This window comes from Pelobates fuscus, chromosome 12, assembly GCF_036172605.1.
Source record: "Pelobates fuscus isolate aPelFus1 chromosome 12, aPelFus1.pri, whole genome shotgun sequence".
NCBI lineage: Eukaryota > Metazoa > Chordata > Amphibia > Anura > Pelobatidae > Pelobates > Pelobates fuscus.
This window is the reverse complement of record NC_086328.1, coordinates 61,375,009-61,402,967: the sequence shown is the minus strand read 5'-3', so window position 1 is coordinate 61,402,967 and position 27,959 is coordinate 61,375,009. Positions and strand designations below refer to the sequence as shown.

Here is a 27,959-nt window from a genome sequence, read left to right as displayed (position 1 = left end):
TATCTCTCTAGATAGTCACTTTTTCCCTTCAATTATCAATGACTCTTGACTATCTATGGAACTGGCTACACTAGAATTCTGTTTATCTGTCAACCTTTAGTTTGGGCTACATTAGAAGTACACTTTAAGTTTAGACTTTAAATATGGAACTTTATGATTTATCTCTATCTAATTATTACGATTAAAAAGGTTACTTATAGGGGCGTGGCTTGGAGGCCGAGAGGAATGGCAGCTTAATCTGAGAGCTCCCCGCAGGCTTATCTTAAATCCTCGTCCATCCACTCCCTACAAATACAAAATGGGCAAAACACATCGCTCATCACACGCTGGTAAGCCCGCAGACACAACCAAGGGCACCCCGGCGTCCACATTGCACAAATACCTGAAAACCCCGGCGGACCTGGCTTCACAGGCCTCGACGGATTCCGGGACCTCGTGGGCCTCGCGCCCTCATTCCCCAACCGCAGATCCCTGCACGGACACCACCGACACCTACCCCCGCCCAGAGCATACACCGGACTGGGTGACTCTAATCCGGGCACTACCAACCAAGGCAGACCTCAAGGAGGCGAACTCTGAGCTCCGAAACTCCATCACGGCAGAGCTCCACTCCCTCCGAGAAGAACTACAGGGCCTGCACCAAAAGGTATCCCAGCTGGAAGCGGATAGTGACCATCTGACTGCCACACAAAACGCCACTACAAATACCCTGAAGGTACATGAGGCACAACTACGCCAGATGGCCCTACACCTCGAAGACCTAGATAATAGGGGACGCAGACAAAATATCAGGGTGAGGGGGATCCCGGAAGAACTGGATCAGACTACCCCGATCCGCGTAACACTAATGGGGCTATTCAACAGGCTCCTTGGAAGGCCTGAAACCACGCACATCGAATTTGTGCGGGCACACAGGGCCCTGAGACCTAGGGGCCCCCCGGAGTCCCCTCCCAGAGACACAATCTGCTGCCTAGCGAGCTACCAACTAAAGGAGGACATCCTGAGACAGGCCCGAGAATCAGACCGGGTCCTGCTGAACGGCACACCCCTACAACTGTACCCTGACCTGTCGCCAGCAACTCTGGCCTACAGAAGGACACTTAAACCCCTGACTCGTGTCCTACAATCTAACAAAATACGCTACCGATGGACTTATCCCTCAGGACTACAAGCTTCCACTCCCAACGGCTTATTTGTGGTGAGAACCCCAGAGGACCTAGCAGACCTGACTACTGAACTGCAACTACCGCCTATTCAGCTCACATGGCCAGACCCGATGTCATTCTACTCCTTCCACCCAGGAACGGTCTCACAACCCCGCAGACAACGGAGAACCAGAGCCCAGACCATACGCCAATCAGGAGCAACCTCTTAAGCCAAGAGACATTTCTACCTCTGATCCTAACTGCAAGTATTTACTACGCTCCATGAACTCAGAGACTAAGACCACCCATGCACCACATACGAGACTTTTTCCTTTTGTTCCACTAGACTCCACTTGATTCATTACAACAAGTAACGGGGGGGGGGGGGGGGGGGGGGGGAGAGGGGGGAGGGGGGGGCGGGAGGGGGGGGGATGGGGGGAGGGAAGCTACATGCCCGGAGACAGCCTGGGACCCCGCTAGAGATACATCTCCGTGTGAGACAGGTAGCTCACACCCGAGTAAGTCTTAACCGACCCACCATCACCACCCCCTAGTCCAGACGCACTACCTAAGTCGACTTTAACGAACTCCCCCCCTGATGGAGGGGTGAGGGGGGACGTCCCTGGCTGGACCGTACCGCAGAGGCGACACCGCCCTGCGAGGAACCGGTGGGGGAGCAGAGGCGGGGGCCGATGCAGGTGCGGCACACCCGGGGCACGACCCCCCTCCTGGATAGCAACAGGGGAGTTAATTCAACACTAACACCAGAAGGTTCGCCCTGTAACAGCCTGGGACCCCGCTAGAGATAGAGACAGGTAACTCACACCCGAGCAAACCTTAATCGGCCCACCATCACTACCCCCTAGCCCAGACACACGTCCTGAGACGACTTTAGCGAACCCCCCCTAGCGGAGGGGCGAGGGGGGCGTCCCTGGCTGGACCGCGCCGCGGAGGTGATACCGCCCTGCAAGGAACCGGTGGGGGAGCAGAGGCGGGGGCCGATGCTGGTGCGGTTCACCTGGGGCACGACCCCCCTTCTCGATAGCAACAGGGGAGTTAACTCAACACCAAAACCAGAGGGCGGAGGACGAATACAGGGCCTACCTCGAACTAGGGATGGGTGCGAGACGCTAAAGAATGCTAACTTGGAATCTGAACCCACCCCCGACAACCGCTACAATCACGAACGGGGTACCCCCTCCCACCCACACCATGAGAGTCGCATACTGTCCTAACCTCCTCACAAAACAAGGGAACAGAATAGGACTTACACCCGTAGAGTTGCATGGGAAAACCAAATCCAATCCTGAGGAATGGGGAAACGGGACTTTTTCTTAGGTAGATAAACTGTTCAATATATGCTTGTCTAATAAGTTCATTTAAACTGTTATAATTGCTTAATATGTTATTTCAACTATTATTGTTTGTTGATGCTCACTGATCTACCCACCGGGCCACACGCCACACCAATGCCAAACGCCCAAAGAAACAAACCCTACCCACTGAGGGCCTCAGGCCAATGCGAGTTTAGGACGAGGATGAATCTAACATTCACTCACCCACCACACACATTTGAAGCCGTAGGGGGGCTGGAGGTTCCAGGTGAGACCCGACACACGAGAGCCAGGGGTGTGAGGGCACGGGAGGCCACACAACCCCGGGATTCCCGGGCGGGACTCACACGGAGACCCTCAGCCTCCTCCGTTTCCCCCAATAGGAAGAGAGCGCCCACAGACAGGTGGACGGGACTTGGTGGACCACTGGTGGACCCCACCACTCCTTGTCCCCCGACGCTCGACCCTTAAACAGCCACCACCGAGTGGCTGCTTGGTTCACTGTACATAGTTTCCCCGCCTAGATCCCCTTTCCCTTCCCGCCCTATACCTGTCCTCCCCCCCCCCCCCATCCCCCTCCCTCCCTCCCCTCCTCAACCGGACGACCCGACTGACCCACTACACACACTGACCGGACCCGACACAGACAAGTACACACATCCCATGATGACCGACAGACCACTACTGCCGTGCGACCTCACTGTCCTCTCCATAAACGCCAAAGGGCTTAACAAACCGGAGAAGAGGTCTGGGGCACTGCGGGACCTTCACTCGCAGAAAGCATCTGTAGTAATGATACAGGAGACACACTTTAGAGATGGGGACAGGCCCAAGCTGACTAACCATCACTTCCCAACAGGATACTACAGTGACTTCCACGAAGGAAAATCCAGGGGGGTGGCGATACTATTTAATAAGAAAATACCGTTTGTGGAGAAGGCAAACATGACCGACAGGGAAGGGAGATTCCTTTTTGTAAAAGGCACAATATCCGACCACCTCTACACCTTTGCCACTTTGTACGCACCAAACTACAAACACCACCACTACCTTAAAAACACTCTGCGGAAGCTTCACGCTTTCACAGAAGGGGTCCTCATAATAGGGGGCGACTTAAACGTTGCCATAGACCCAACCTGGGACAGCTCCACGGGCACCTCCCACCTCCCCAGACAACACCTTAGAGCAATAACCTCCCTACTGAATAGACACAGACTAATTGACTGCTGGAGGGCACACCACCCGGACGAACGGGACTATACATTCTACTCCCACCCCCACCGGACTTACACTCGCATAGACTACTTTCTCACCACACACTACCACCTCTCCTTAATACGAGACGCAAAGATTGGAGTAGCGACCTGGTCAGACCACGCTCCAGTCCTTATCACCCTCCGATCCCCGCTCCTTAGACCCGCAATGACCAAATGGAGACTGAACGAATACCTGCTATCACGCCAAGACATGACCACGCACTTTGACAGAGTTTTGACCGAATACTTTCAGGACAACGCACCAGAGGACACCTCACCGACAATTAGATGGGAAGCACACAAAAGCGTCATACGGGGACACTTCATACAAAAGGGCGCAGAACTCAAGAAACAACGGGAAACCCGAATCACGGAACTCATAACAGACATACATCAACACGACACGCTCCACAAACAAAACCAATCCCCGGCCCTTCACGCACAACTCCTACAACTGCGACGAGACCTGACCTCCCTGATCCAGTCCAAACACCATAGAGAAGCCCTCAGACATAGAGCCTTTTTCTCCCTACACGGCAATAAGAGCGGCAAGCTCTTAGCCAGGATGCTGGCGAAACGACGCCAAATGACATACATCAATAAAATGCGAGACAAACAGGGAGTGACGCGCCGCCTACCATCCGAAATCATGCAAACGATAAAGACTTACTACTCAGAACTCTACTCGCTTCCCCGACCGAAGTCGGAGACGGCGGCCGCCCACCTAAAAGACTCCATCCGACAATATCTGACGACCCATAAACTACCCGTACTAGACCAACAGGTGGCCGACCAGCTCGATGAACCCTTCTCAATTGAGGAGCTATCGAGGGCAATTAAAGGAACTAAACCTGGTAAGAGTCCGGGCCCCGACGGCCTGCCTCTTTGCTACTACAAGCACTTCGCAGACAAACTATACCAACCTATGCTGGCCTCCTTTAACTCGATTAGAGAGGGTCACCATTTCCCCAAACAGGCGTTGACAGCGCACATTACTATCATTCCAAAGGAGGGCAAGGACGCGGAGCACTGCGGGAACTACAGGCCCATCTCCCTCATCAACTGTGACATTAAATTGATGGCGAAGATGCTTGCCGGTCGCCTGCAGCCACACATTCCCACACTAGTGCACCCCGACCAAGTCGGTTTTGTCACAGACCGTGAAGCGCGAGACAATACCATCCGAACCCTTGCCCTTATGCACAACAAGACCTGCGACGCCGGAGGCCTTCTCCTTCTGTCCACGGACGCGGAGAAGGCCTTCGACAGAGTGGGATGGGAGTACCTATTCCAGATCCTGGGCCAAATAGGTCTGGGACCCCACATGCAGGACTGGATCACAGCCATGTATGATGGGCCCACGGCTCATGTCATAGTAAACGGGGCACTGACGGAAGAATTCCCGATACACAACGGCACCCGTCAGGGTTGCCCACTTTCCCCACTGCTCTTCGTCCTTGCCCTGGAACCCTTTATGATAGCCATCAGAGAACACCACGACATAATGGGCGTACGCACAAGAGACACACATCACAAAGTGGCCGCATACGCGGATGATCTCCTCTTTTACGTTACGAAACCGGAGATATCTCTCCCCAACATTCTGCAATCCTTCAAGACATTCGGACAAATCTCCAACCTCAGAATAAATTACTCCAAATCCCACATACTGAATGTAGACTTACCTAACAACAGAATTACCCCCATCCGCTCCAGCTTCCCATTCCAATGGGCAGAACACAAAATACGTTACCTAGGCACATGGCTAACTAGACAGAAAGAAGACATATACAGAGAAAACTTCCCCCCTATACTGAACACTTTCAAAAGGGAACTAGCCGAATGGTCTCACCCACATATATCGTGGTTGGGAAGGGTTCAGGTAATTAAAATGAACCTTCTCCCACGATTACTCTACCTATTCCAGACACTCCCCATAACAATCCCTAAAAGATTCTTCACTGCCTTACGCACACTGACTAGCGGGTACATATGGAACGGGAAAAGACCACGTCTCAAGTACCAGACCCTCACTCTACCCAAGGAGAGGGGGGGGCTGGCCATCCCCGACTTCTACCTATATTACACGGCTGGCCACTTACGGAGGGTCCTAGACTGGACCAAGACCAACGTCCACAAACAGTGGAAAACGGTGGAAGAGACTGAGACGGCGGGGCCGGTGTCGACCCTACCATGGTGCTCCGGAGGGGGCCTGGGTCGGGGATGCTCCTCTCTGGCGCAACATACCCTACGGGTATGGCACAGGGCGTCCCGGGTACATGGCCTCACCCGACACCCCTCACCCTTGCTCCCACTTATCCATGACCGAGACTTTCCACCCGGACTGGACCCAAAGGCCTTTAGAGACCTCATACATAACCCAATCCCCAGACTACACCACATACACACGCATAACGGACGGAAAACACTCACACAACTGACGGAACGCACACACCCCACATTCATGCAAACTTTTAAATACAAACAACTTTCGAATTACATTAACTCACTGCCCGGAGGACAGAACCACGCTAGGGAACCGACCACCTTCGAGGACTACTGTATCCAACCTGACCCCCTTCCCCACAGCATATCAATCCTGTACTCACTGCTACAGAGGGAGACCCCCACAGAGACTCCAGCCTTTAAGGGAACATGGGAAACGATCCTGGGGAGGACATTTACAGAGACAGAATGGGACAAAATTTGCTATCTAACACACCACTGCTCCACCTTTTCGAAGACGCAAGAGACGGCATTTAAACTATTGAGCCATTGGTACCGCACACCACACAGATTACATGCCATAGACCCCTCACACTCCGACCTGTGTTGGAGATGTGGAGAGGCTACAGGCACCACACTACATCTATGGTGGGACTGCCGTAAGATAACACCATTCTGGAAGTCTATTCACGACATCTTGTCAAGGTTGTCAGATGCACCACCTCCGCTGGACCCAGCGGCGATGCTGTTACACCACACGACAACACCCAGATCTAGGTATAAAAAATCCCTGACAATTAGGATCCTCAACGTAGCAAAGCAGATCATCCCCCAATACTGGAGACAGGACAGACCCCCACCCCTAAAAGCCTGGTTCAACCAAATGGAGGACCTCAGGGCTATAGAAGAACTCCACTCAGGAGCCACCAATACCACTGGGAAATATATGGAGACCTGGACGCACTGGATAGTAACCACTATACAGACAGACTTCACCACTCATCTGGAGACGGGAGACTCACACGACGGGACGGACTGACTCTACCACCCCACTCACCCAACCTACCACGGAGCCTCATACCCCTCCCACCCCTAGAATCCCCCCCCATCCCCTGCTTCCCCCCCCCCCCCTCTAACAATTCCCACATCCTCCATTAAGGCCGTAGGCAAATGCCCCGACAACACAGAGACACGTATGATCACTGTACGACGGCTCAGGCAGCCACGCAGACACACAAAGCTCACCCACAGAGACTGAGAGATGTTATGAACATTTGGTTACCTAACCCCCTTACCCTATGAACCGCAGACACATTCGTTTTGTATTTAAACACTATGACAACTACTAGGGTTAACCTAATATGCAGTTAAACCCAGAGGGACGCACGAATGTTTTACCAAAAACTTAACCAAGGTTCACTTTTGATAGGACCTGCGTGTCCACCACTGTCGGGGGCCTGCGTGCTCCACTTCCAACCTATATCTTATAGCACACGTTGTGCTTTGTTTGCTTATCTCAAAGAGACCTGCGAGTCTCGATTTATATTTTGTTTACAACGCCTGAGACCTGCGAGTCTCACATTGAATATATGAAAATGACAATAAAAATATATTTACAAAAAAAAAAAAAGGTTACTTATCCTATTGATATTGGATTAGATCCTCTTTTAAGGCAATAATAATAATAAAGGTTATATTTTTTTTTAAATTTGTATTTTATTGGTTTTTGTTGGTTAAGGGTATTAGGGGTACAGAAAAAAGAAAGTGGGAGGGTTATTCAAACATGAGATACATTCAGCTTGACAACAATGGTGATGTAGCATTATACAACCAATAAAGATACAGACATATGTGTGGTTCAATTTAGTCTTTGTACATTTGTTATTTTAAGGTATATTGCTAGTATGTGAGAACCGTATATAACATCCTTGCTTTTGACTTTGCAATACTAACATTTGGGTAACCTTGCAGGTGTTGTCTCGTCTGCCTCCTTAGAGGTCTGGATGTCATGAGCCTGTAGTTGAGGTCAAGAACTAAGTAAGGGGGTTGTGGTGGGGGAGTGGAAACTGGTGGGTTGGGAAGGTATTCAGAGGGATATGGGGGGGTGTGTGAGTATCACCATGGTTGGTGACCGATGACGTTTTCTATGACTAGGGTACTACAAAAGGGGGCCAGGGGGGAAGATCGGGACTAATTCTCATCGTCCCTTCTGTCTTTTCCTGTCTGCATCTGTACTCTTTCACTTATACCTCCAAATTTTTCTACCCATTTGTCCCAAGAAGCCACAAACTGTTGCGTTTTAGTCGGGGATGAAATTGACATCCTCTCGTATAAGTAGAATTGCTGTACTTTGTCTGTCAACTGTGACAGAAGTGGGCAGTTGTTTGATTTCCAGTTAAGTGTGATGAGATTTCTTGAAGCTAGTAGCACTAGCGCCACTATTTGTTTTTGACCTGGATTTAGGTCTTTTGGAAGTAGTAGCAATAAGCAGATTGATGCCGTCAGTTCAAATTGTGGGATGTCTAGTGTGTCTAGGAGTGACCTCGTTGTGGCCCATAAGGGTCGTATATTTTCACAGGACCACCACATATGATGTAATGTGCCTGTAGCGGAGTTGCATCTCCAGCACTTCGGGTCTGTCTTGGGGTATATCTGGTGGAGTCTGTTTGGTGTCATGTACCACCTGTACAACAGCTTTCTGTGGGCTTCTATGTGTGTGAAGCACTTTGTCCATTTGGACAGCCCGTTTAGTGCGGAGAGCCACTCTTTGTCTGATAAGGTCAAGTTACAATCCCTTTCCCAGTGTGTTTTATGTGAGTGTGGTTTGGATGGCATAAGTTCTTGCCACGCGTTGTAGCATAGTGAAAGTGCTTTGGGTTTGGTAGGTGCGGACCAACATCTTTCAATGAGTCAGCAGGGGGCGACTCGTACTGAAGGTGTTAGGCTATGCGGGGTTACAGCATGTGCTTGTAGGACACTTTTCACCTGTAGGTATGAAAAGGTGGCTCTGCTAGGGAGTTGCCACTTTAATCGCAGGGCCGGGAAGGGTGTTACTTTCTTGTCAGTCATCAGTTGAGATATAGTTTTGATCCCCGCCCCGTGCCAGTCTTGTAGTGGTATGCCTGGCACTATTGCCTTGAGGGTCGATATGGGTGCCCTGGGGTGGAAGGAGGCGCTGTGACCCATGGCTCCCATGAATTCGTCCCACATTGCAACTGTGAGTTGGGTGGTAGGGAAGAGATCATTGCGCGGGGTCCTTAACTGTTTGGGTGTCCATAAGTAGTCAGTGAGCGAATAGTTGCCAAATTGTGCTCTCTCCATGTCAACCCATTGGATCGTGTCAGGCGGTGTGTGCAGTAGTACACTAGAGGTCAGGATTGCTGCCCTATAGTATTGTCTAATGTTAGGGAGGCCTACACCTCCGGAGCGGGTGGCCGCTTGCAGTAGTGCCATGGACACTCTAGGTTTTTTGCCCCCCCAGATGAATGCGCTGCATAGTTTTTGGAGTGTTTTGCAGTAGTGGTTGGGGATTTTGAGGGGAAGCATCCTGAAGACATAGAGGATGCGGGGTAGGATCATCATCTTGTATGCGTTAATTTTCCCTAGCCAGGATATCATGGTGTGTTTCCACTTGTTCATTTCTGTTTTGCAGAGTGTCAACAGTGGTGTGTAGTTAAGTGTTACTGTGGCTGGGATAGAGGGTGCGATTTTTATCCCTAGATATGTGATGGATGAAGATCTCCAGTCAAAGTTGTAGGTTGTGCGGAGGACGTCTGTTTGGGTTTTTGGCAGGTTAACGGGTAGGGCTTGGGTTTTATCTTGATTTAGTTTATAGTAGGATACCTTTCCAAATTGTTGTATGAGAGTCAGCATATGGGGCAATGACTGGGAGGGGTCAGTTAATGCCACAAAGATGTCGTCTGCGAATAGGGCTAAGTTGTACCGTGTCTTGCGTATAGGAATTCCTTGTATTTCAGGGTGTAATCTAATTTTACATGCCAGTGGTTCGAGGGCCAATATGTATAGCATATTGCCATTTGTGATGGAGAAGGGGCTGGATAGGAAGCCACCATGTGAGACCCTGGCTGCTGGGTTGTGGTATAATGCCATTATACTCTTAATGGTGGGTTCAGGGAAGTTATATTTGCTAAGGGTTTTGGCCATATAAGTCCAATTCAAGCGGTCGAAAGCCTTCTCTGCATCTAGTGCTAGAAAGAGGCCCTCTGTGCCGCCCGCATCAAGTGTTGCTAACATGTTTAGGATTTTCCTGGTGTTGTCTGACCCTTGCCGACCTTTTATAAACCCTGACTGGTCATTGTGTACTAGTTTATGGAGGAGAGGGGCTATGCGGTTGCTGATAAGTTTGGCATATATTTTGGCGTCTCCATTAAGTAGGGAGATAGGCCTGAAGTTTTTACATATGGTGGGGGGTTTGCCAGGTTTGGGGAGAGTGGAAATGTGGGCTAGCAGTGTTTCATCTGGTAGTGCACCTTTGGTAGCGCAGTGGTTCATAAAGTTTAGTAGGTGTGGTGAAAGGATGGTGGAGAATTGTTGGTAGTAGGCATTCGTGAAACCATCAGGGCCTGGGGATTTGTGTGCTGGAAGTTGGGAGATAACTTCCGTGAGCTCACTAGGGGAGAAGGGTCTTTGGAGCAAGTCCCAGTCTCAGTTTTGTAGTTTCGGTAGGTCGAGGCCTGTCAGGAATTTGTCAATGTCTTCGTTTGATGTTATGAACATGTTGGGGTCATTTTTTAAATTATATAATTCCCCGTAGTATTGTGCGAACAGGTCTACAACATCTTGTGGATTCAAAACCTTCCCCCCTTTGTTATTGATTAGGAAGGCAATCTTGGAGGCGACTTTTTTCTCCTCTAATTGGGAGGCCAATTTGGCACCTGCCCTGTTCCCATTGGCAAAGAAGTTGTGATTAGCTTTGCGCAAGAGATAATTTGTCTTATTTAGTTCTATATTTCTCAATTGGTTTTGGAGAGCCAGTAGGGTGTTTTGGGTGTTCTTGCATGGGTCTCGCTTGTTAGAGTGTGTCAGTGTGGCAATCTGCGAAACCAGTGCATTGTATTCTGCTAGTCTTAACTTTTTGGCTCTACTGGCGTGTTTTATGAAACTGCCTCGGATGACTGCTTTGTGTGCTAACCAAAGCTGTTCTACAGAGGTGTCGTGTGACATGTTTTCCGCAAAGTAATGCTGGAGGTCTGTGGTGATTTGTGTAACTATGGAGGGGTCTGCCAGAAGTGTCTCATTTAGTCTCCATGAGCCTCTCCCTTTATTAGGGAATGTTTCATTGATGCTAAGGGTGATAGGCGCATGATCGGACCATGACATCGTACCGATAGAAGCCTCTACTACTTTCGGCATTAATGTGGCAGGAATGAGAAAGCGGTCGATGCGTGAGTAGCTGTTGTGCACTGTGGAATGACATGTATAATCCACTTCTGTGGGGTGGAGGATACGCCAAGGGTCCACTAAGTGGTGGGAGGTTAGCGTAGTGCATGCCTTAGTTGCTAGGGCAGTTCGTTGTCGCATAGTGCCTCGTGAGAGACCTGTGGCAGTGGATGAGTCAGATTTGGCATCCAATAGGAAATTAGTGTCGCCTCCAACTATTACCTCCCCATATCTGTACATATCAATTACTGCCAGGGTTGAAGTTAGAAAGTCATGTTGAATATCGTTTGGGCCGTATATATTAACTAGAATGTACGGTGTATTATTAAGTAGGCATTGTAGTATTAGGTATCGCCCTTTCCTATCCGTGATCTTGCGGACCAAGGAGAAGATCGCTTCTTTACTTATTAAAATGGAAACACCCCTCTTTTTGGCTGTGTAACATGTATGGAAATCGTGGGGGAACCATCTGGATGTGAATTTGGGTCTATCTTTCCACCTGAAGTGTGTCTCCTGGAAGAATGCTACTAGCGCACCACATTTCTTCGCTTCTTGTATGGCCAGTCTACGTTTGTTTGGGGAATTAAGCCCTTTTGCGTTTAAAGACATAATCTTAATCACCATATTGTATTCGTAGGATGTGTTGTCCCCTTAGGCAGCGGGGTCCCAGGGGGCTTTTGGGTGTACTCACAAGGGAAGGGGTAACGGGGGGAAACTATGTACAATACTCCGTGTGTCACCTCTCGGTGACGAGGGATGCTCTAGGCAACGGAGAAATATGGCTACTGGAGCCTTGGGGGTATACCTCTCGGGGTTAGAGTATCGAGATCCTGATGGGAATGGGATAGTAGTGCGTGCGCACACCTGACCGGCACTACTACAAGCCCCATGGGGCTTAGCTTCCCAGCAATGCCGGCGGGGTGTAGTTTCACGGGGAGGGGCTTATACTACTCTCGGCCTGCGCGCCGTGCCCACGTACTACATTTCCCAGACACCCAAAGTCCGGTCATGTGACATAAGCTCATCAATTCTATTATTTGTTATAAGTTTCGTTTTTGACATTATTGTGTTCCAATGTGTCTATAACATTAATACCCATTCATATGTACTTCTGTTTTCAACTTATTAAGTGTGTAACAGTGTTTTAATTCAAGTGCTTTTTCGATTGGCTAATCATTTTTTGGCGCCAATTTTAAACATTTACATTGTCCTATATATATTGTATCTTGCCAGGTATAATGCTATATTACCATTTTGATGAAGCCTGTTTAGGTGAAACGCGTCAATGGTTTTACATTGTGTATTTTAATAATAAAAGTGATTTTGGTTACCTTTTTTATAGGACCAACTCCTACTTTATTTTATCTGATATACAATTTTATTATTCCTGGCATGTTTATATATTCTTTATTTTATATATTTTATATCATTTATATTTCCTATTTTTATTTTTATTTTATCCTATTATTTTTTTATTTATTTTTTACCACTCGGATCCTGAGCCAAAGAAATCCTAGGTGGGGATTATTCCACCAGCGCTTTACTAATAGAGCAGTATTTCCTGCTCTATACTTGTAAGTATATTTTATTTATTGTATTTCTACATACTTTTCCTACTGAGAGCACTATTGTTGTTTCCCATACATTTCGGAGTACCAAGGTTGGATTGACAGACGATTCCTCCAGTTTATCCTGGTAGCGGGGATCATACCGCTGCAACGCCCAAAAGTCTAGAGCTGGTCCAAAGCTCCTGCAAATGTGAGTGTATTATCCTATTTTTTTTTTCATTTTATCCTTGGAGCCGCAATACTTCACCATTGGCAGTTTGTCGTGTTTCCTATTTTGTCTCCACATATACGGATTATCCTACTACCCGGACGGATCAACTCCTGAGGACTGTACAGATATCCCACCAAGTTATATCAGTGAGACTTTTTATATTTATTTTTATTTTTATTTTTACATTGTATTTTTTATCATCTACAAAGACTCTTTTTATAGATATTTTTTCACTTGTTTCTAGAGACTTACGCTTACCGTTACCATCGGATTGTGACCATTTGGTCTGCTTTATACTGTATTATTACTCTCTAGCGCAGCCCTTCCCCCCCTCTTTTTATCTCCTGTATGATAAGTCCACTTGGTTTTGGTGGTGTGAGAACAGTCTATAGACTTTTCAAGTCGGTGAAGACTCCATTTCTGCCAGTATGTGAGAGGATCTGGGCACTCGGGACCATTCCCTGGTAGATATCTTTGAAGCTTGGGCCTTCATTTGTGCTTTCTGCGGGCTTTTGGATGGGATCGGTACTTCCCACTCTTGGAGCAGTCTTTTGCCTTCTTCGGGATGAGTGATGACTTGGATAGAGCCATTCTTCTTGACCAGCAGCTTTGCGGGAAAGCCCCACTTATAGGGGATGTTCGCGCTTCGTAGCGCCTCTGTCACAGGCGCAAAGGTACGGCGCTTGGTCATGGTAGCCGAGGAGAGGTCTGTGAAGAGCTTGATGTTAGTGTATGGTTCTGGCCATGGGTTGGTGGTTCTAGCTTTTTGCATAATTCTGTCTTTGACCGTAAAGTGGTGAACCCTGGTTATGGTGTCTCTGGCGGTGTCCGGGGGGAGGTGTTTGGGCTTGGGGAGCCGGTGTGTCCTGTCCAGGATGAGGTCAGACTCCGACAGGGAGGGGATTAAGGCCTTGAATAGGTCTTTGACATACCTGGGGAGGTCTGGAGGTGTGATATTTTCGGGTATGCCCCTTATTCGGATGTTATTCCGCCTGCTCCTGTCTTCTTGGTCTGTCACTTTTTCTTCTAGTTCTCTGACCTTATTTTTCAGGGAGGAGTATGCATCTGCCATTGAGTTGTGTGCCTCCACTAGTTCTTCTGTTCTTTCCTCCAGGCGGGTAGTGCGTTCCCCCATGCTATGTATATCTGCTTTGATATCAGCAGTCATCTGCAGGAGGTCTGCTTTGAAGGAGGTTTGTAGTTCTTTCATAATCAGCCTGATAGAGGCATCTGTAGCAGGATTGCCAGGTGCTTGCTGGCTGTCTCCTGTGTCTGGGCTTGGGCCTGGGTCTGGTGTTTGCTGCCCGTCGGCGCCATTTTGTTTTTGCAGCTCCGAGGTTTGCGGCCTCTCCAGGAGGGAATTGAGCGTTTTTTGTTAGCCATGAGGTGTTGGGGTATTCACCTTGCAGGTTGTGGCGTTTTAGGGGGTGTTCGGAAGGTTTACACGCTGTTTGAAGCCGTTTTCGTGCCGCGGTCCGGGAGAGCTCCGGTAAGCACGTCCGATCACATGCGCGGCTAGGACACGCCCCATAAAGGTTATATTTTAACTGTCATAAGGCAGCATTTTTGCTTTGTGCAATTTTCTATCCACAATAAAATCTACCTGCTGAAGAAACTACTGGGTGTGCCAAAACCTACTATTTAGTGCCTTAGAAATTGACACAGCTGAGTGTAGCAATTATTTGCCTGATTTTGCAGGGCTTACAGTAGAAGGACATGATTCACCAAGCGCTGGTACAGATAACTTGTACCAATGTTTGATCATTTTATACCAAATATTGTCCCTTTCACATAAAAGAGTAGGACCTAGTTCATAATTTAAATTAATAAGCTGCTTATATTTATTTAAAAATAGATGTGGACTTTCAAGTGTAATTTGCAAACACAAGTTGCTAAAATGCTCTAAATGTGACATGATCCCAGCATCAAAATTAAAAGTTAAAAAATAAATAAATAAAAAATAAAGCTCTCCTTGCTGGTTTTCACATCCCCTCCAATGTCATTGCTTCCCTCACGAGGTCCAATCAAATACTTCTCACAGATAAGCATTTGATTGGACCATTCTCACCGGTGCAGTGCACATGCACTGTGCTGGGGAAGATAGGAAGAAAAAGGCTATAATAAAAAATAAAAAAAACACAAACGTACATTAAATAATGTAGGGAGGCAACGAGGGCTGTGATTTATATTGCCATGTTGATAATGCACATGCCACTTTAATATTTACCTTGTTCAGAGAGAGAGACCAATGAGCCTTTCTTTAGAAACCACTGTCCTTCAATATTACCGGTCACTGAGAAGGCCCAGCACGATCCACACATTCCCTTTATTGGATATGGAAGACAGCAGAGTATCAGGGTTTGGTTGGGAAGGGGTGCTGATACAAGCAGTAACCATCATTAAGTAGGAACACAAATGCAGAAAAAAAAAAAACATACAACAAAGTAAAAGGAAAAATACAAATATATTAACTGCATGGGCATAAATTAAGATAACATAAATGCAAAACAAATACAGGGAATATTTACATGGAGCACCAGATCGGGGGAGACTGACAGTTATTTTGTGTTTCTTCCATTTGCGAATAATCGCACCAACTGTTGTCACCTTCTCACCAAGCTGCATGGCGATGGTCCTGTAGCCCATTCCAGCCTTGTGTAGGTCTACAATATTGTCCCTGACATCCTTTGGTCTTGGCCATGGTGGAGATTTTGGAATCGGATTGATTGCTTCTGTGGTCAGGTGTATTTTATACAGGTAACGAGCTGAGAGTAGGAGCACTCCCTTTAAGAGTGCTCCTAATCTCAGCTTGTTACCTGTATAAAAGATATTATAAAAGTATAAAAGTATATTGCAAAATCTGTACCATGGACAAGAAATCTTGCTGATTAATAGGGGATCAAATACGTATTTCAATCATTGACATGCAAATCAATTCATAATACAGTTTAAAAACACCTACCATCCAAACTTTGTCAGTGGGCAAACTTTTAAAATCAGCAGGGGATCAAATACTTTTTTCCCCTCACTGTAAAACAGTGAAACTACAAACAATTAAGAGAGCACGCAGGCCTCATGGACTCTGGATTTCAGGATACAGAGACAGGCACCTTGGACTCAGTTCTTCAGGATCCAAGGACAATCTCCAAACACTGTAATTTAAAATTTTGATTCAGGACAAGAATATTGCCACAGTGGATAAGTAGATTGGACTACCACTGATACCGGAGAAACTGACGGAAGCCAAGCACAGAGAGATGGACACAGGTTTCTTCAGGAAGGAAGAGATTCTTTATTGGATCACCGATCGGGACTCAGAGGGACTAATGTCACCAAAATACAGCAAGTTCTGAGCCCCGGACAATAGTGCAGGCTCCCTATATAGGCACATAACTCCTCCCATATTAAGCTCCACCCGCACATTCTCTTGACCAATCAATACAAATAAGAATTAACTTCCTGCTTGACCGCATGGCCTGTCCAGCACAATGGAGGAGGGGAATACTATATCCTGTATTCTTGCACATGCTCCGTACACTACTGATCGTATCTTGCCTCGTGCAACCAACTGATCGATACGTCAGCATATGCACGTACACATGCCACGTGGTAATCTCGGCCTACTAAATTTATTTTTACCGAGATTCCACCACACCACTTTAATCCCTTGGACAGGTAGATTTATTTTTAAAATATCCTCACCAAGAAGTGGTAAGGCTAAGTAGGGTGATACTAACAAAGAGTCAGATCTCTTCAGTATTGGTACAGCAGATTTGTTTTTAAATGTCCTCACCCCTGGCTGGCAGTATTGCGGCTAAAAAGGGAGATCCTCATGGACCGGTGGAGGGGAGATTGGACAGTGACCTCCATGCTCCGTGTATGCAGGGAAGCCAGCCTGTCTTCTTGCGAGCGCCGATATTATCAGAGCGTTGGCATGGTAACCCGTGGCAACGCTCTGAAAAAACGGTGATCACAAGAAGCAGAGACGTGGTCTGTACCCTGCGGGGTACAGACTAAGTAACATGCCGGCTGGACCACCAGGGATTAGCTTGCGGTGTGCCCCCTCTCCCTGGACCTGGGTGCTCCCTCTCCACCTCCAGTGTAATAAAGGGAAGGGGGAGTAAATGTGAATTTTACTTAGCATTTTATTTTTTAAGATTGTTAAATTAATTATTTAAGCCCCTATTCTACCCACTATATACACACACCCTTACAGACTTACAAACACACTACACACACTCCAGCCCCTGCACTAACACACACACACTCTATACATACTACAGCCCCTGCACTAACACAAAAACATACTACACACAAACACACAACACAAATCCGCATTCTACATTATTATATATATATATATATACATATACACATACATATATATATATATATATATATATATATATAGACACACACATACATATATATATATATACACACACACACACACACACACACACACACACTCTATAGCCCCTAAACACTACACTTCCTGCACTGACACACTATACGCCAATATAAACACATACATTATACCCCCTGCACTCACACACACTACCCCCTATGCATTCACACACATACTATACACATACTACTCTATATTCCCTATACACACACACATACTATACCCATATACACTAAAACCCCTAGATACACTCTCACACACAGTACATCTCTTATATGCACATACAACACCTCATAGACCCACACACTCTGCAGGCCCTATAAACACACATACAATTTACAGCCAAGACACACACACACACACTACTGCCCCTAGCCACACATGGTACGCCGCAAACAGACCCCATTACACACACAAAACAACAAATATAGTCTGTTCTATACTCATGCAATCTCACAAGCAACCTTCAAAACACATACAACACCAGAGGAAGCATCCCCACACATGCAGCACTGGAAAAGCACTGTTCTTGGTATCCTACTATCGAGACAAGACACCAGCAAAGGCAGCGCATCATTACATTGCACAATGCCCCCCCCCCCTAAAAATAGGACATTTACTTCACCCAATAGCACTGGATGCTCTGGAGGGGCATCACACAAACATACTAATTTGGGGCAGGGGGTGGAGGAGGCATACTTGTCAATGGTGATGACATAACGTGCCCCCTTTCTGGCCTCGCCCCTCTTAGTGGGTTGTTCTGTCTTTAATTGCCTGGGCTGAATTTTTGGCCCAGTCCGGCCCTGGTGCCAGCGCTTATGTTTTGTAGTTATTAGGGGGAAAAATGAGAAAAAGGAGCAAAAAACAAAAAACTTTTGGTGCACAGAAGGATATAAAAAAAATAAATCAATAACAAATTTGTGAATAAGAAAAGAAAATTATGACCCATGAAAGAAAATTGAGAATTATAACAATTACAGAAGCTGCACTGTTAAACACTCTACAAATACACACCATTCCTACGATCCATTTGATAACAGACATCTGTGCTTCATCCCACAACCGCTTCCTACTCCCATCATATGGCCTAGCTTCTCCTTTGCACTGTATTATTATTATTATGTTTCATATAGCGCCAACAAATTCAACAGTGCTGTACAAAAGGTGGACTAACAATTGTAACCAGACAAGTTGGACGCACAGAAACAGAAGGGTTGAGAGCCCTGCTCAATGTGCTTACATTCTAGAGACAAACACGTGTATGGTTTGAACCAATTAACAGTGCTTAAGTTAGCCTAATTTGATTGCAAGGGGAATGCTTTAAGTGTGGTTGACTGGGAAAGTCAGGGAGTCATGTTGTGTACTACAAAAGCTTGCAGCACAACTCTTATATGTGAAGGAGAGCAACTTTAATGGCTTGAGCCTACTCCGTTTTTCCACAAGATTTCAGTAGAAGTGGGATAAAGTCCAGGTACTGTAGATAAAAATCAAGAGAATTAAATGTACAGGGACAGCTTCCTAATACCACTAACCACTTTTTACTCTGTCAGCAGCAAGAATGAAGACCATTCTCAGCAACCAGACACTTGACATCCCTGAGAAAGTTGATATTGTCCTCATGAGCCGCACAATAACAGTGAAGGGGCCCAGGAGTGTCCTGCACAAGAACTTCAACCACATTAATGTAGAGCTGTGCCTTCTTGGCAGGAAGAAGAGGAGGCTCTGGGTAGACAAATGGTGGGGTAACAGAAAGGAGCTTGCCACAGTGCGCACAATTTGCAGCCATGTGTAAAACATGGTCAACGGTGTCACACTGGGATTCCGATACAAAATGAGTGTATGCTCATTTCCTCATCAACGTAGTTATTCAGGAAAATGGGTCTCTGTTGAAAATCAGAACCTTTTGGGTGAAAAGTACATCTGTAGAGTGCGCATGAAAGACAGAGTTGTCTGCTTTCTGTCTCAAGCCTAGAAGGATGAACAGGTTCTTGAAAGAAATTACATTGAACTTGTATCCAACTCTGCTGCTTTGATCCAGCAAGCCATCACAGTCAAAAACAAGGATATCAGAAAGTTGGTGGACTGTATGTCTCAAAGAAGGGAACTGTACAGCAGGCAGACAAAATTGTTTTAAAATAATTTTCAGATAGCTGAAACCTGTGTCCCTTCAATCAATAAAATATCTTAATCTAACACCTCAGATATCCTTGCACTCATGGCATCTTTTAAAAACATACCTGATTCTTGACCTCAGTGACTGCTCCATGATCTCTCCAGTCAAACTGTGCAGGTGCTGAGTCGGTAGGTAGAAGTGCTTTCCGCATAGGATGTGGAGGCTGGCTGGAGAGCAGGGGATTCAAGTAGAAAGCTCTAAACTCATCCTCTGAAAGATAGCATAGCAACAAATAAATCATTATCACACTGATCCTGATTACACTGATTACTAGTGCATATGAAATGGTTAGTATGTGTGGAGTTATTGGGAGACATGTACTAAAGAAAATGCCACTGTTACAAAATGCCACAAACAGGTCTATTGAACATATAACTTTGTTAGAAAAAAGTGTCCCTGCTATAACCTTGGCAGCAAAGAGTTTAGCTGTAATCGTGGAACAACTAGGTGCAGCAAACCTGTAGAGTATGTCCAGACACAGATATTCCTAAGATTTCACAAAAAAATGCAGCAGACAACTCATACAGGAGCTGATATTGCAACGCCTATTTACATTTCAGCCTTATTCTAAACATTAGGATGCAATGACTGTATGAAATGTGAATGCGCTTTTATGGGGCTACCCGTAGCCCAAAGCATCCCAATGATTCACAGATTCCTGCATGGAGCGTGTTACATAGTTTTCTCCCACATGGTATGCTTGCACGTGGTCAGAACCCACTTCCTGTGCTAAACTCTGCACATTGTATACCATGTTTCAGTTTATAATCTCAATCACTAACCAGTTAGGTCACTGTATTTAGTGATGCCATATTCCGCTGTGCCTTGGTCCATTGCCTGGATTTCCTTTGCCGTTTTCAGGTTTTTAGAGAATATTTGAAAGCGTCTGGTCACCTCTGAAAAGCAGATATTAATTGTTATTTACATGTATTTATGGTGGGTTATCCTAAGTCAATAAGACTATATCTCCCTTAATTCAACTACTATCTTGGGACAGACACATATTCACCAGGTTATAGACAACTGCCAGTTTTGCCCCTTCCACTGTTTTCTATTTCACCTTTCTTTCTGAAATTTCCATTTCTACCTGTGCACCAAAATCCACCGCTCAATCTTTGTATAACAATCACACATCTGCTAATCCAGCTGCCCTTTAGTGGAAAGTGGTAAATTTTCCACAATCAACTGACCAAAGGCAAAAATAAAGTAAAGGGTGTGCAAGAGCAGCAGAGATAAAAATAGAAACATTAAAACCCCCCACTAAGTTAACAAAATATAAAATGTGATGACACAAAATTGATCCACGGCACAATGTATGAAATAGCTAATAAAACATTTCTTGTAGTAAAAAAAAAAAAAAAAAGTTGCCTAAAACTGTACATAAAATTAATATAGTATTAAGATAGCACTTCGTATAACCGTGACACCTAGTCCGCAATTTATAACTTGCATTATTCAACATCGTTATCACCCGACCCCAACTTAACTACTGCTAATTAATCCATCTTTATTTCTTCAGCACTATCGGTTATGCATGTTCATACTATGTCCACGGAGATACGCTTACCGTTCTCTATACATGTTTTAAGCTTACTTAACGTATATTCTGGAGTATAAGCCGACCCAAATATAAGCCGAGGCCCCTAATTTTACCCAAAAAAACTGGGAAAACGTATTGACTCGAGTATAAGACTAGGGTGGGAAATGCAGCAGCTACTGGTACATTTCTAAATAAAATTAGATCCTAAAAAAAATGTATTAATTGAATATTTATTTACAGTGTGTGTATATAATGAATGAGTGCAGTGTGAGTGTGTGTATGAGTGCAGTGTGAGTGTGTGTATGAGTGCAGAGCATTGGTGGGGGGTGGGCATTTTTTATTATTATTTAATTATTATTTTAATATTTTTTTTTCTTATATTATTTTTTATTTTATTTTATTACTATTTTTGTATTATTAAGATATATATATTTTTTTCGTCCACCCTCCCTGCTTGTTAGCTGGCCAGGGAGGGGGGCTCTCACTCCATGGTGGTCCAGTGGATGGGCTGTAGGAGGGGGGCTGGCAGGAAGTTGTAACTTACCTTCACAGCAGCTCCTGTCAGCTCCCTTCTCTCTCCTCCGGTCCGTGCAGCTCCCAGGTCAGCTCCCTCTGCAAGTCTCGCGGCCGCGCGGAGCGTTGCCACGGGTCTGACCCCGCGGCTCTTGCGAGACTTGCAGAGGGAGCTGACCTGGGAGCTGCACGGACCGGAGGAGAGAGAAGGGAGCTGACAGGAGCTGCAGTGAAGGTAAGTAACAACTTCCTGCCAGCCCCCGGTCCTTGTCTGTATTATGGCAATGTAAATTGCCATAATACAGACAATTGACTCGAGTATAAGACGAGTGGGAGTTTTGCAGCACAAAAAATGTGCTGAAAAACTCGTCTTATACTCTAGTATATACGGTACTCAAAACGTAACGACCGCATGTCCCCTTAATCCTGAAACCCAACTCTTTAATTCGGAGACATGTCAGAAAGTTAAAGCCTGTTTATAATATAAAAATGTGCAAACATTATTTATGACATTGTTTCGCTTGTTTGTCAATGTGTATGCTGTTGTGGCATTTTAAAGCGGATCTGTACTCACCTGCACCAAAAAAAAATAAAAAAAAGTGAATGTAGCAAAAAAATAAAATGGAAAAAAAATAATTTGTGAAATAGTACCCTTTGAAGTAGACCACATTATAAACTCTGGATATAAAACAAACCCTAATAGCTAAAAAAAGAAATAAAAAAAAATGGAAAATAGACATTTGCATTTGGTTTCGGAAGAATTGCAAAATGACTGAAAATTCGTTTTCAAGCATTTAGTCAGAAAATGAAAGATAAAAAAAATAAGAATCACTATTCCTCGAATGTTAGAATGACTAAACAACACAATGATCGTTTTAACAACAACCTCTTATTTCCTATTTTGTTAAATGTGCATATGGCACAATATTCTGCTCGTAAAAGTGCAGCAATTTATTTTGAACGCATTTTCTGATCAATCCTGTGAAAACAATCATGTACCAATTATCATGCAGTGCTATTGCGAGTATGAATGACTTTTTTCAGCCAATCACTGTCAAGTTCCTGCAAACTTAACCCAATGCTAACCTTGTACCTGCAATTGTCAGCACTCTAGATATTGTGGACAACATCTCCCTAGAGCAGGCAAAGGCAACCTTTGGCACTCCAGATGTTTTGAACTACACCTCCCATGATGCTTTTGTGGATGTAGTCCACAACATCTGGAGTGCGGAAGGTTGCCTACTCCTGCCCTAGAGGCTTTAACAGTATTTTAGCTGAAAGGGAATAATGGGAGATTTAGTCCACAACCTCTGTAGTGCTGAATGTTGCTTACAACTGCACTAATGTGGAATTTTGTTTTCTCTATTCTCCAATATATAATTGTCAAAGTGCTTTTAGATTTAGCCCTGTGTAAAGCAGAACACCTTTCTTTTTTTTTTTAAAACAATTTGCAGGGACCCAAGTTTTACCTTTGAACACTAACTGAGACAGTGAACGAACAGCATTGTGTTCTGTTCTCTTCTTCTGGCTGTGTTTCTACTGGTTTAAGGTTTTTTCAATAGTTTAACCATTGAAGATTAATATTCTCCAACATAGACTATTTATTGTTCTACAATAAGGAAGCAAGGGAGGACTGGTTGAGTCATAAGTAGTCAGGTAAAAATCAGTTTAGGTTACTGGGGCTTAGCCCTGTAAATGTGCTGTTTAATACCTGGTTTACACGGATATATAAAACAAGAAAAGAAAAAAAAAAAAAGCCAAAGGGTTATTTTTTCCCCATTGAATAATTAGTGCTTTGAAACATTGTATATTCCACTCCATTTAACCCCTCAAGGTTACACATGTACACAATCTGATCAAAACAAATGAAAACAAATCCTAGAATTTAACCCCTTCAGGACGGAGTCAAAAGTACACGTTCTGATCAAAACAAAACGTAAACAAAAACTGAAATTTGTGCTATGTCTGTTCAACCGTAATTCACCTCTTTCATATTAAATGCACCCACACTTATTATATATCATTTTGTTCAGGAGAAACAGGGCTTTCATTTCATATCAAATATTTATATATGAAACAATTTATTATGAATAAAATTAAAAAAACTAAATTTGTAGTTCCGTCTCACATTTTAGCTGTAAATGTCATAATACTGTTAGGTTTTACTGCAAAAAAATGCACATATTTGTAATTAGCGATGTCTCACAAGTACAACAGTACCCCCCCCCCTTAACAGGTTTTATGGTGTTTTGGAAAGTTACAAGGTCAAATATAGAACGTTCCATTTTCAAATTGAAATTTGCCAGATTAGTAATGTTACCTTTGAGACAGTATGGTAGCCCAAGAATGAGAATTACCCCCATAATGGAATACCATTTGAAAAAGTAGACAACCCAAGGTATTGAATGTGGGGTATGTTTAGTCTTTTTTAGTAGCCACTTAGTCACAAAGTCAGTTACCAGGTTTCCATTTGCATAATTGTTGCTCAGCATTAACCCTTCTCTGGATTAGGTTGCTGCTCGGCTCAACGTTTCCTGTGTGGACAGTAAATGTCAATAACCTCATTTTTATAAGCAGATGAATACGTTACATTACCCCCCCACCTGAAGAACGCCCACTGGGCGGGCAGGACCAGTCTTGAGAGGAAATTTGGCATGAAAAGCGCGGATCTTACGGCCCGCATGCAGGTCAGGAGCCTAAACTCAAGAACGATCAGCAGGACCGTAACCTTTCCAAACAACCAAGTACTATCCACAATAGAAGATACCTCATACTCCTCCTGACCACCCACCACCACCGGAGGGGGAGGAACACAAGGAAAAGTATATCTATTGCAGACAAGAGGTTTGAGTAAGGACACATGAAAAGTGTTGGGAACCCCTAAAGATGCAGGAAGAGCCAGAGAGTAAGACACTGGATTGATCCTACAAAGCACTTTGTAGGGACCAAGGAATCTGGGGGCAAACTTCATGCTAGAGACCTTAAGCTTGATGTTACGAGATGACAACCAAACCCGGTCCCCCACTTGGTACACCGCGTTGGCACTCCTACGCTTATCAGCAAAATGTTTGAAGCGTTCAGCAGCAGCCCCTTGAGGAGTTTGAACCTTAACCCAGGTATCCCGAATGGAGGCCAGACGCTCATCCAGAGCAGGAATGGCAGTATCAGAAAATACCGCAGGGAGAACCGTAGGATGCCTACCATTATTGACAAAAAATGGACTGTGCCCAGAGGAGTAATGAACAGCATTGTTTCTAGCGAACTCGGCCCACGGGAGTAGTTCGGACCAATTGTCCTGTGTGCTATTAATAAAACAACGCAAATAAACTTCTAATGACTGGTTAGCCCTCTCAGCTGTACCATTGGTTTGTGGATGGTAGGAGGAGGAGGAGGAGAGATCAATCCCCAATTGTTTACTGAACATCCTTCAGAACCTGGACACAAACTGAGAGCCCCTATCAGACACAATATTGTGAGTGATGCCATGCAAATGGACAATTTCACGTATGAAAATTAGGACCAATTCTTGCGAAGATGGCAACTTATTGAGAGGAATGAAGTGAGCCATCTTAGAAAATCGGTCTACTAGGAAGCTCAACAATAAAGTCCATGGATAAGTGGGACCATGGAATCTCAGGAACAGGAAGAGGCTGCAACAGGCCACAAGGAAGTGCATGAGTTACCTTAGAAACTGCACACACAGAACATGCCTGCACATACTCCTTTACATCTTTCCTGAGTGAATCCCACCAAAATGATCTAGTGATCGCGGCAGTTAACTTATTGATGCCTAGGTGTCCAGCAGTTATATTGTCATGGAACACTTTCATGATATTAACCCACATAGGGGAACGTACAGTTTATCACACGGATTACCACTGGGCGCTTGAGGCTGGGCCTCCAGTATGGTGCCAAGCAGTGGAGAAGACAGTGAGAGGACAGTAGTAGCAATAATACACTCTGGTGGAATAATAGGAGATGTCACCTGTTCCAGAGCTGACTCATTATCAAATTGCCTGGACAAGGCATCAGCCTTGGTATTTTTAGAACCAGGTCTATAAGTAATGAGGAAGTTAAAACGTGAAAGGAACAGTGACCATCTAGCCTGTCTGGAAGTCAAACGTTTGGCATCCCCTATATATGCCAGGTTTTTGTGGTTGGTTATGATCAACAGGGGGTCCTTGGAACCCTCCAAAAGATGTCGCCACTCCTTGAGGGCAAGAATAATGGCCAACAGTTCTCTATTGCCAATATCGCAGTTGCACTCAGCAGGAGACATCTTTCTGGAGAAGTAGCCACAAGATGCAATGGTGTTCCCTGTTTTCTCTCTGAGAGAGAACAGCCCCTACCCCTGTCTCGGATGCATCAACCTCCAATATATAAGGTTTACTGGTGTCGGGATGTTTTAGTATGTCCGCAGAGGCAAATCTTTGTTTAAGAGTCTCAAAAGCATTCACAGCCTCTTTGGACCATACCGTGCTACTAACCCCTTTGCGAGTCATATTAGTGATGGGGGCTATTACAGAAGAAAATCCCTTGATGAATCTTCTGCAATAGTTGGCAAAACCAATAAACCTTTGAATGGCTTTTAAACCAGAGGGTAATGGCCAGTACAGCCTCTAGTTTTTTAGGATCCATTTGAAATCCCGATGCAGAGATGCTGTAACCCAAAAAGTGGACTTCAGGCTGGTCAAATATGCACTTTTCTAATTTACAATCAAGTTTATTTTTCAACAATGTCTGCAGAACCTGTTTCACATGGGTGTGGTGAGTTTGAAGATCAGGGGAATACACCAAAATATCGTCCAAATAAACCAAGACAAATGAGTAAATGAATTCCCCGAGTACATCATTTATAAAGTCTTGGAATACGGTCAGGGTGTTGCATAACCCAAATGGCATTACCAGATATTCATAGTGTCCACTACGGGTATTAAATGCCGTCTTCCACTCATGATTCTCTTTAATTCTAACCAAATTGTAAGCGCTCCTAAGGTCAAGCTTAGTAAATACTTTAGCTCCATGAAGTCTACCGAACAATTCAAGAGAAATGAGTGGGATAGGGTATGCATTTTTTACAGTGAGTTTATGAAGTGCCCTGTAGTCTATGCAAGGGCGTAACTCACCACCCTTTTTCTCAACAAAAAAGAATCCTGCACCAGCTTGTGAGGATGACTTTCTTATGTGCCCTTTGCTCAAGGATTCTTTGATGTATTCCTCCATTATTTTACTCTCCTGGGGAAATAAGGCATAAACTGCCCCCTTAGGTGGCATAGCACCTGGAAACAGGTTAATGGCACAGTCATATACTCTGTGGGGAGGCAATACATCGGATTGAGCCTTGTTAAACACCTCCTGAAGTTCTCGGTATTGTATGGGAACTCCGGGAGTTTGGTAGTGGGAAGGTCAATAGTACCCAATTTCTTTAGTACTGGTTTTACACATCTCCCCATACATTCTTTACCCCATTCTAATATCTCTCCATTAGCTCAGTCAATATAGGGATTGTGCTTACTCAGCCACGGAAACCCTAATATGATAGGACATGATGGAGAAGTAATAACCTAAAACATCATCTCCTCCTTATGGGAGGCCCCAATAGAGATCGTAATAGGGACAGTTTCGTGGGTTATAAGCGGTTGTGTGAGTGGTCTACCATCAATAGCCTCTACAGCTAGCGGCGTAGTTCTCTCCCTGACCGGTATCTCATTACCCCAAATAAACTGGACATCAATAAAATTTCCAGCAGCACCTGAGTCCATTAGGGCACTGCAAGAAATCTTCTTGTTATCAAGGGAAATAGATACCTCAAGGAGGAATCTACTTTTGTTTTTGTTAGAGGACAACTCCATCACACCTAAGATCTGTCCCCTTAAGGTTCTTAGGTGCGGAAGTTTTCCGGACGCACTGGTTAATTAGTTATCATATGTCCCTTTCTACCGCAATATAGGCATAACCCCTCCCTTCTCCTATACTGTTTTTCGGCCTCCGACAGTCTAGTGACCCCCAACTGCATAGGTTCGGACTGTACAGGGAGGTTAGACAAAACAGGTTTAGAGAATCGAGGTTCTAGGGACATAGCCATACGTCTGGTCTTGCTTCTAGTGACTTCTGAGTCTTAACCTATTATCAATGTGCATGACAAACGTAATAATTTCGTTAAGACTCTTAGGTAATTCTATCTC

General features: G+C 45.1%; 1 protein-coding gene and 1 pseudogene across 1 annotated transcript in view; one reads left to right on the top strand and one right to left on the bottom strand.

Annotated features, from left to right (window-relative positions):
• CTSF (cathepsin F) overlaps nucleotides 1-27,959 on the bottom strand; it is a 146,024-nt gene that overhangs the window by 17,241 nt on the left and 100,824 nt on the right. The window contains exons 6-8 of the mRNA XM_063438159.1: nucleotides 20,504-20,617; nucleotides 19,786-19,931; nucleotides 15,368-15,464 (exon numbers count right to left, since the gene is read on the bottom strand). Of these exons, the coding sequence (XP_063294229.1) occupies nucleotides 15,368-15,464; nucleotides 19,786-19,931; nucleotides 20,504-20,617 (357 nt within the window). The remainder of the gene's footprint in view (nucleotides 1-15,367; nucleotides 15,465-19,785; nucleotides 19,932-20,503; nucleotides 20,618-27,959) is intronic.
• On the top strand, nucleotides 19,090-19,687 carry LOC134579027 (large ribosomal subunit protein uL6-like; annotated as a pseudogene).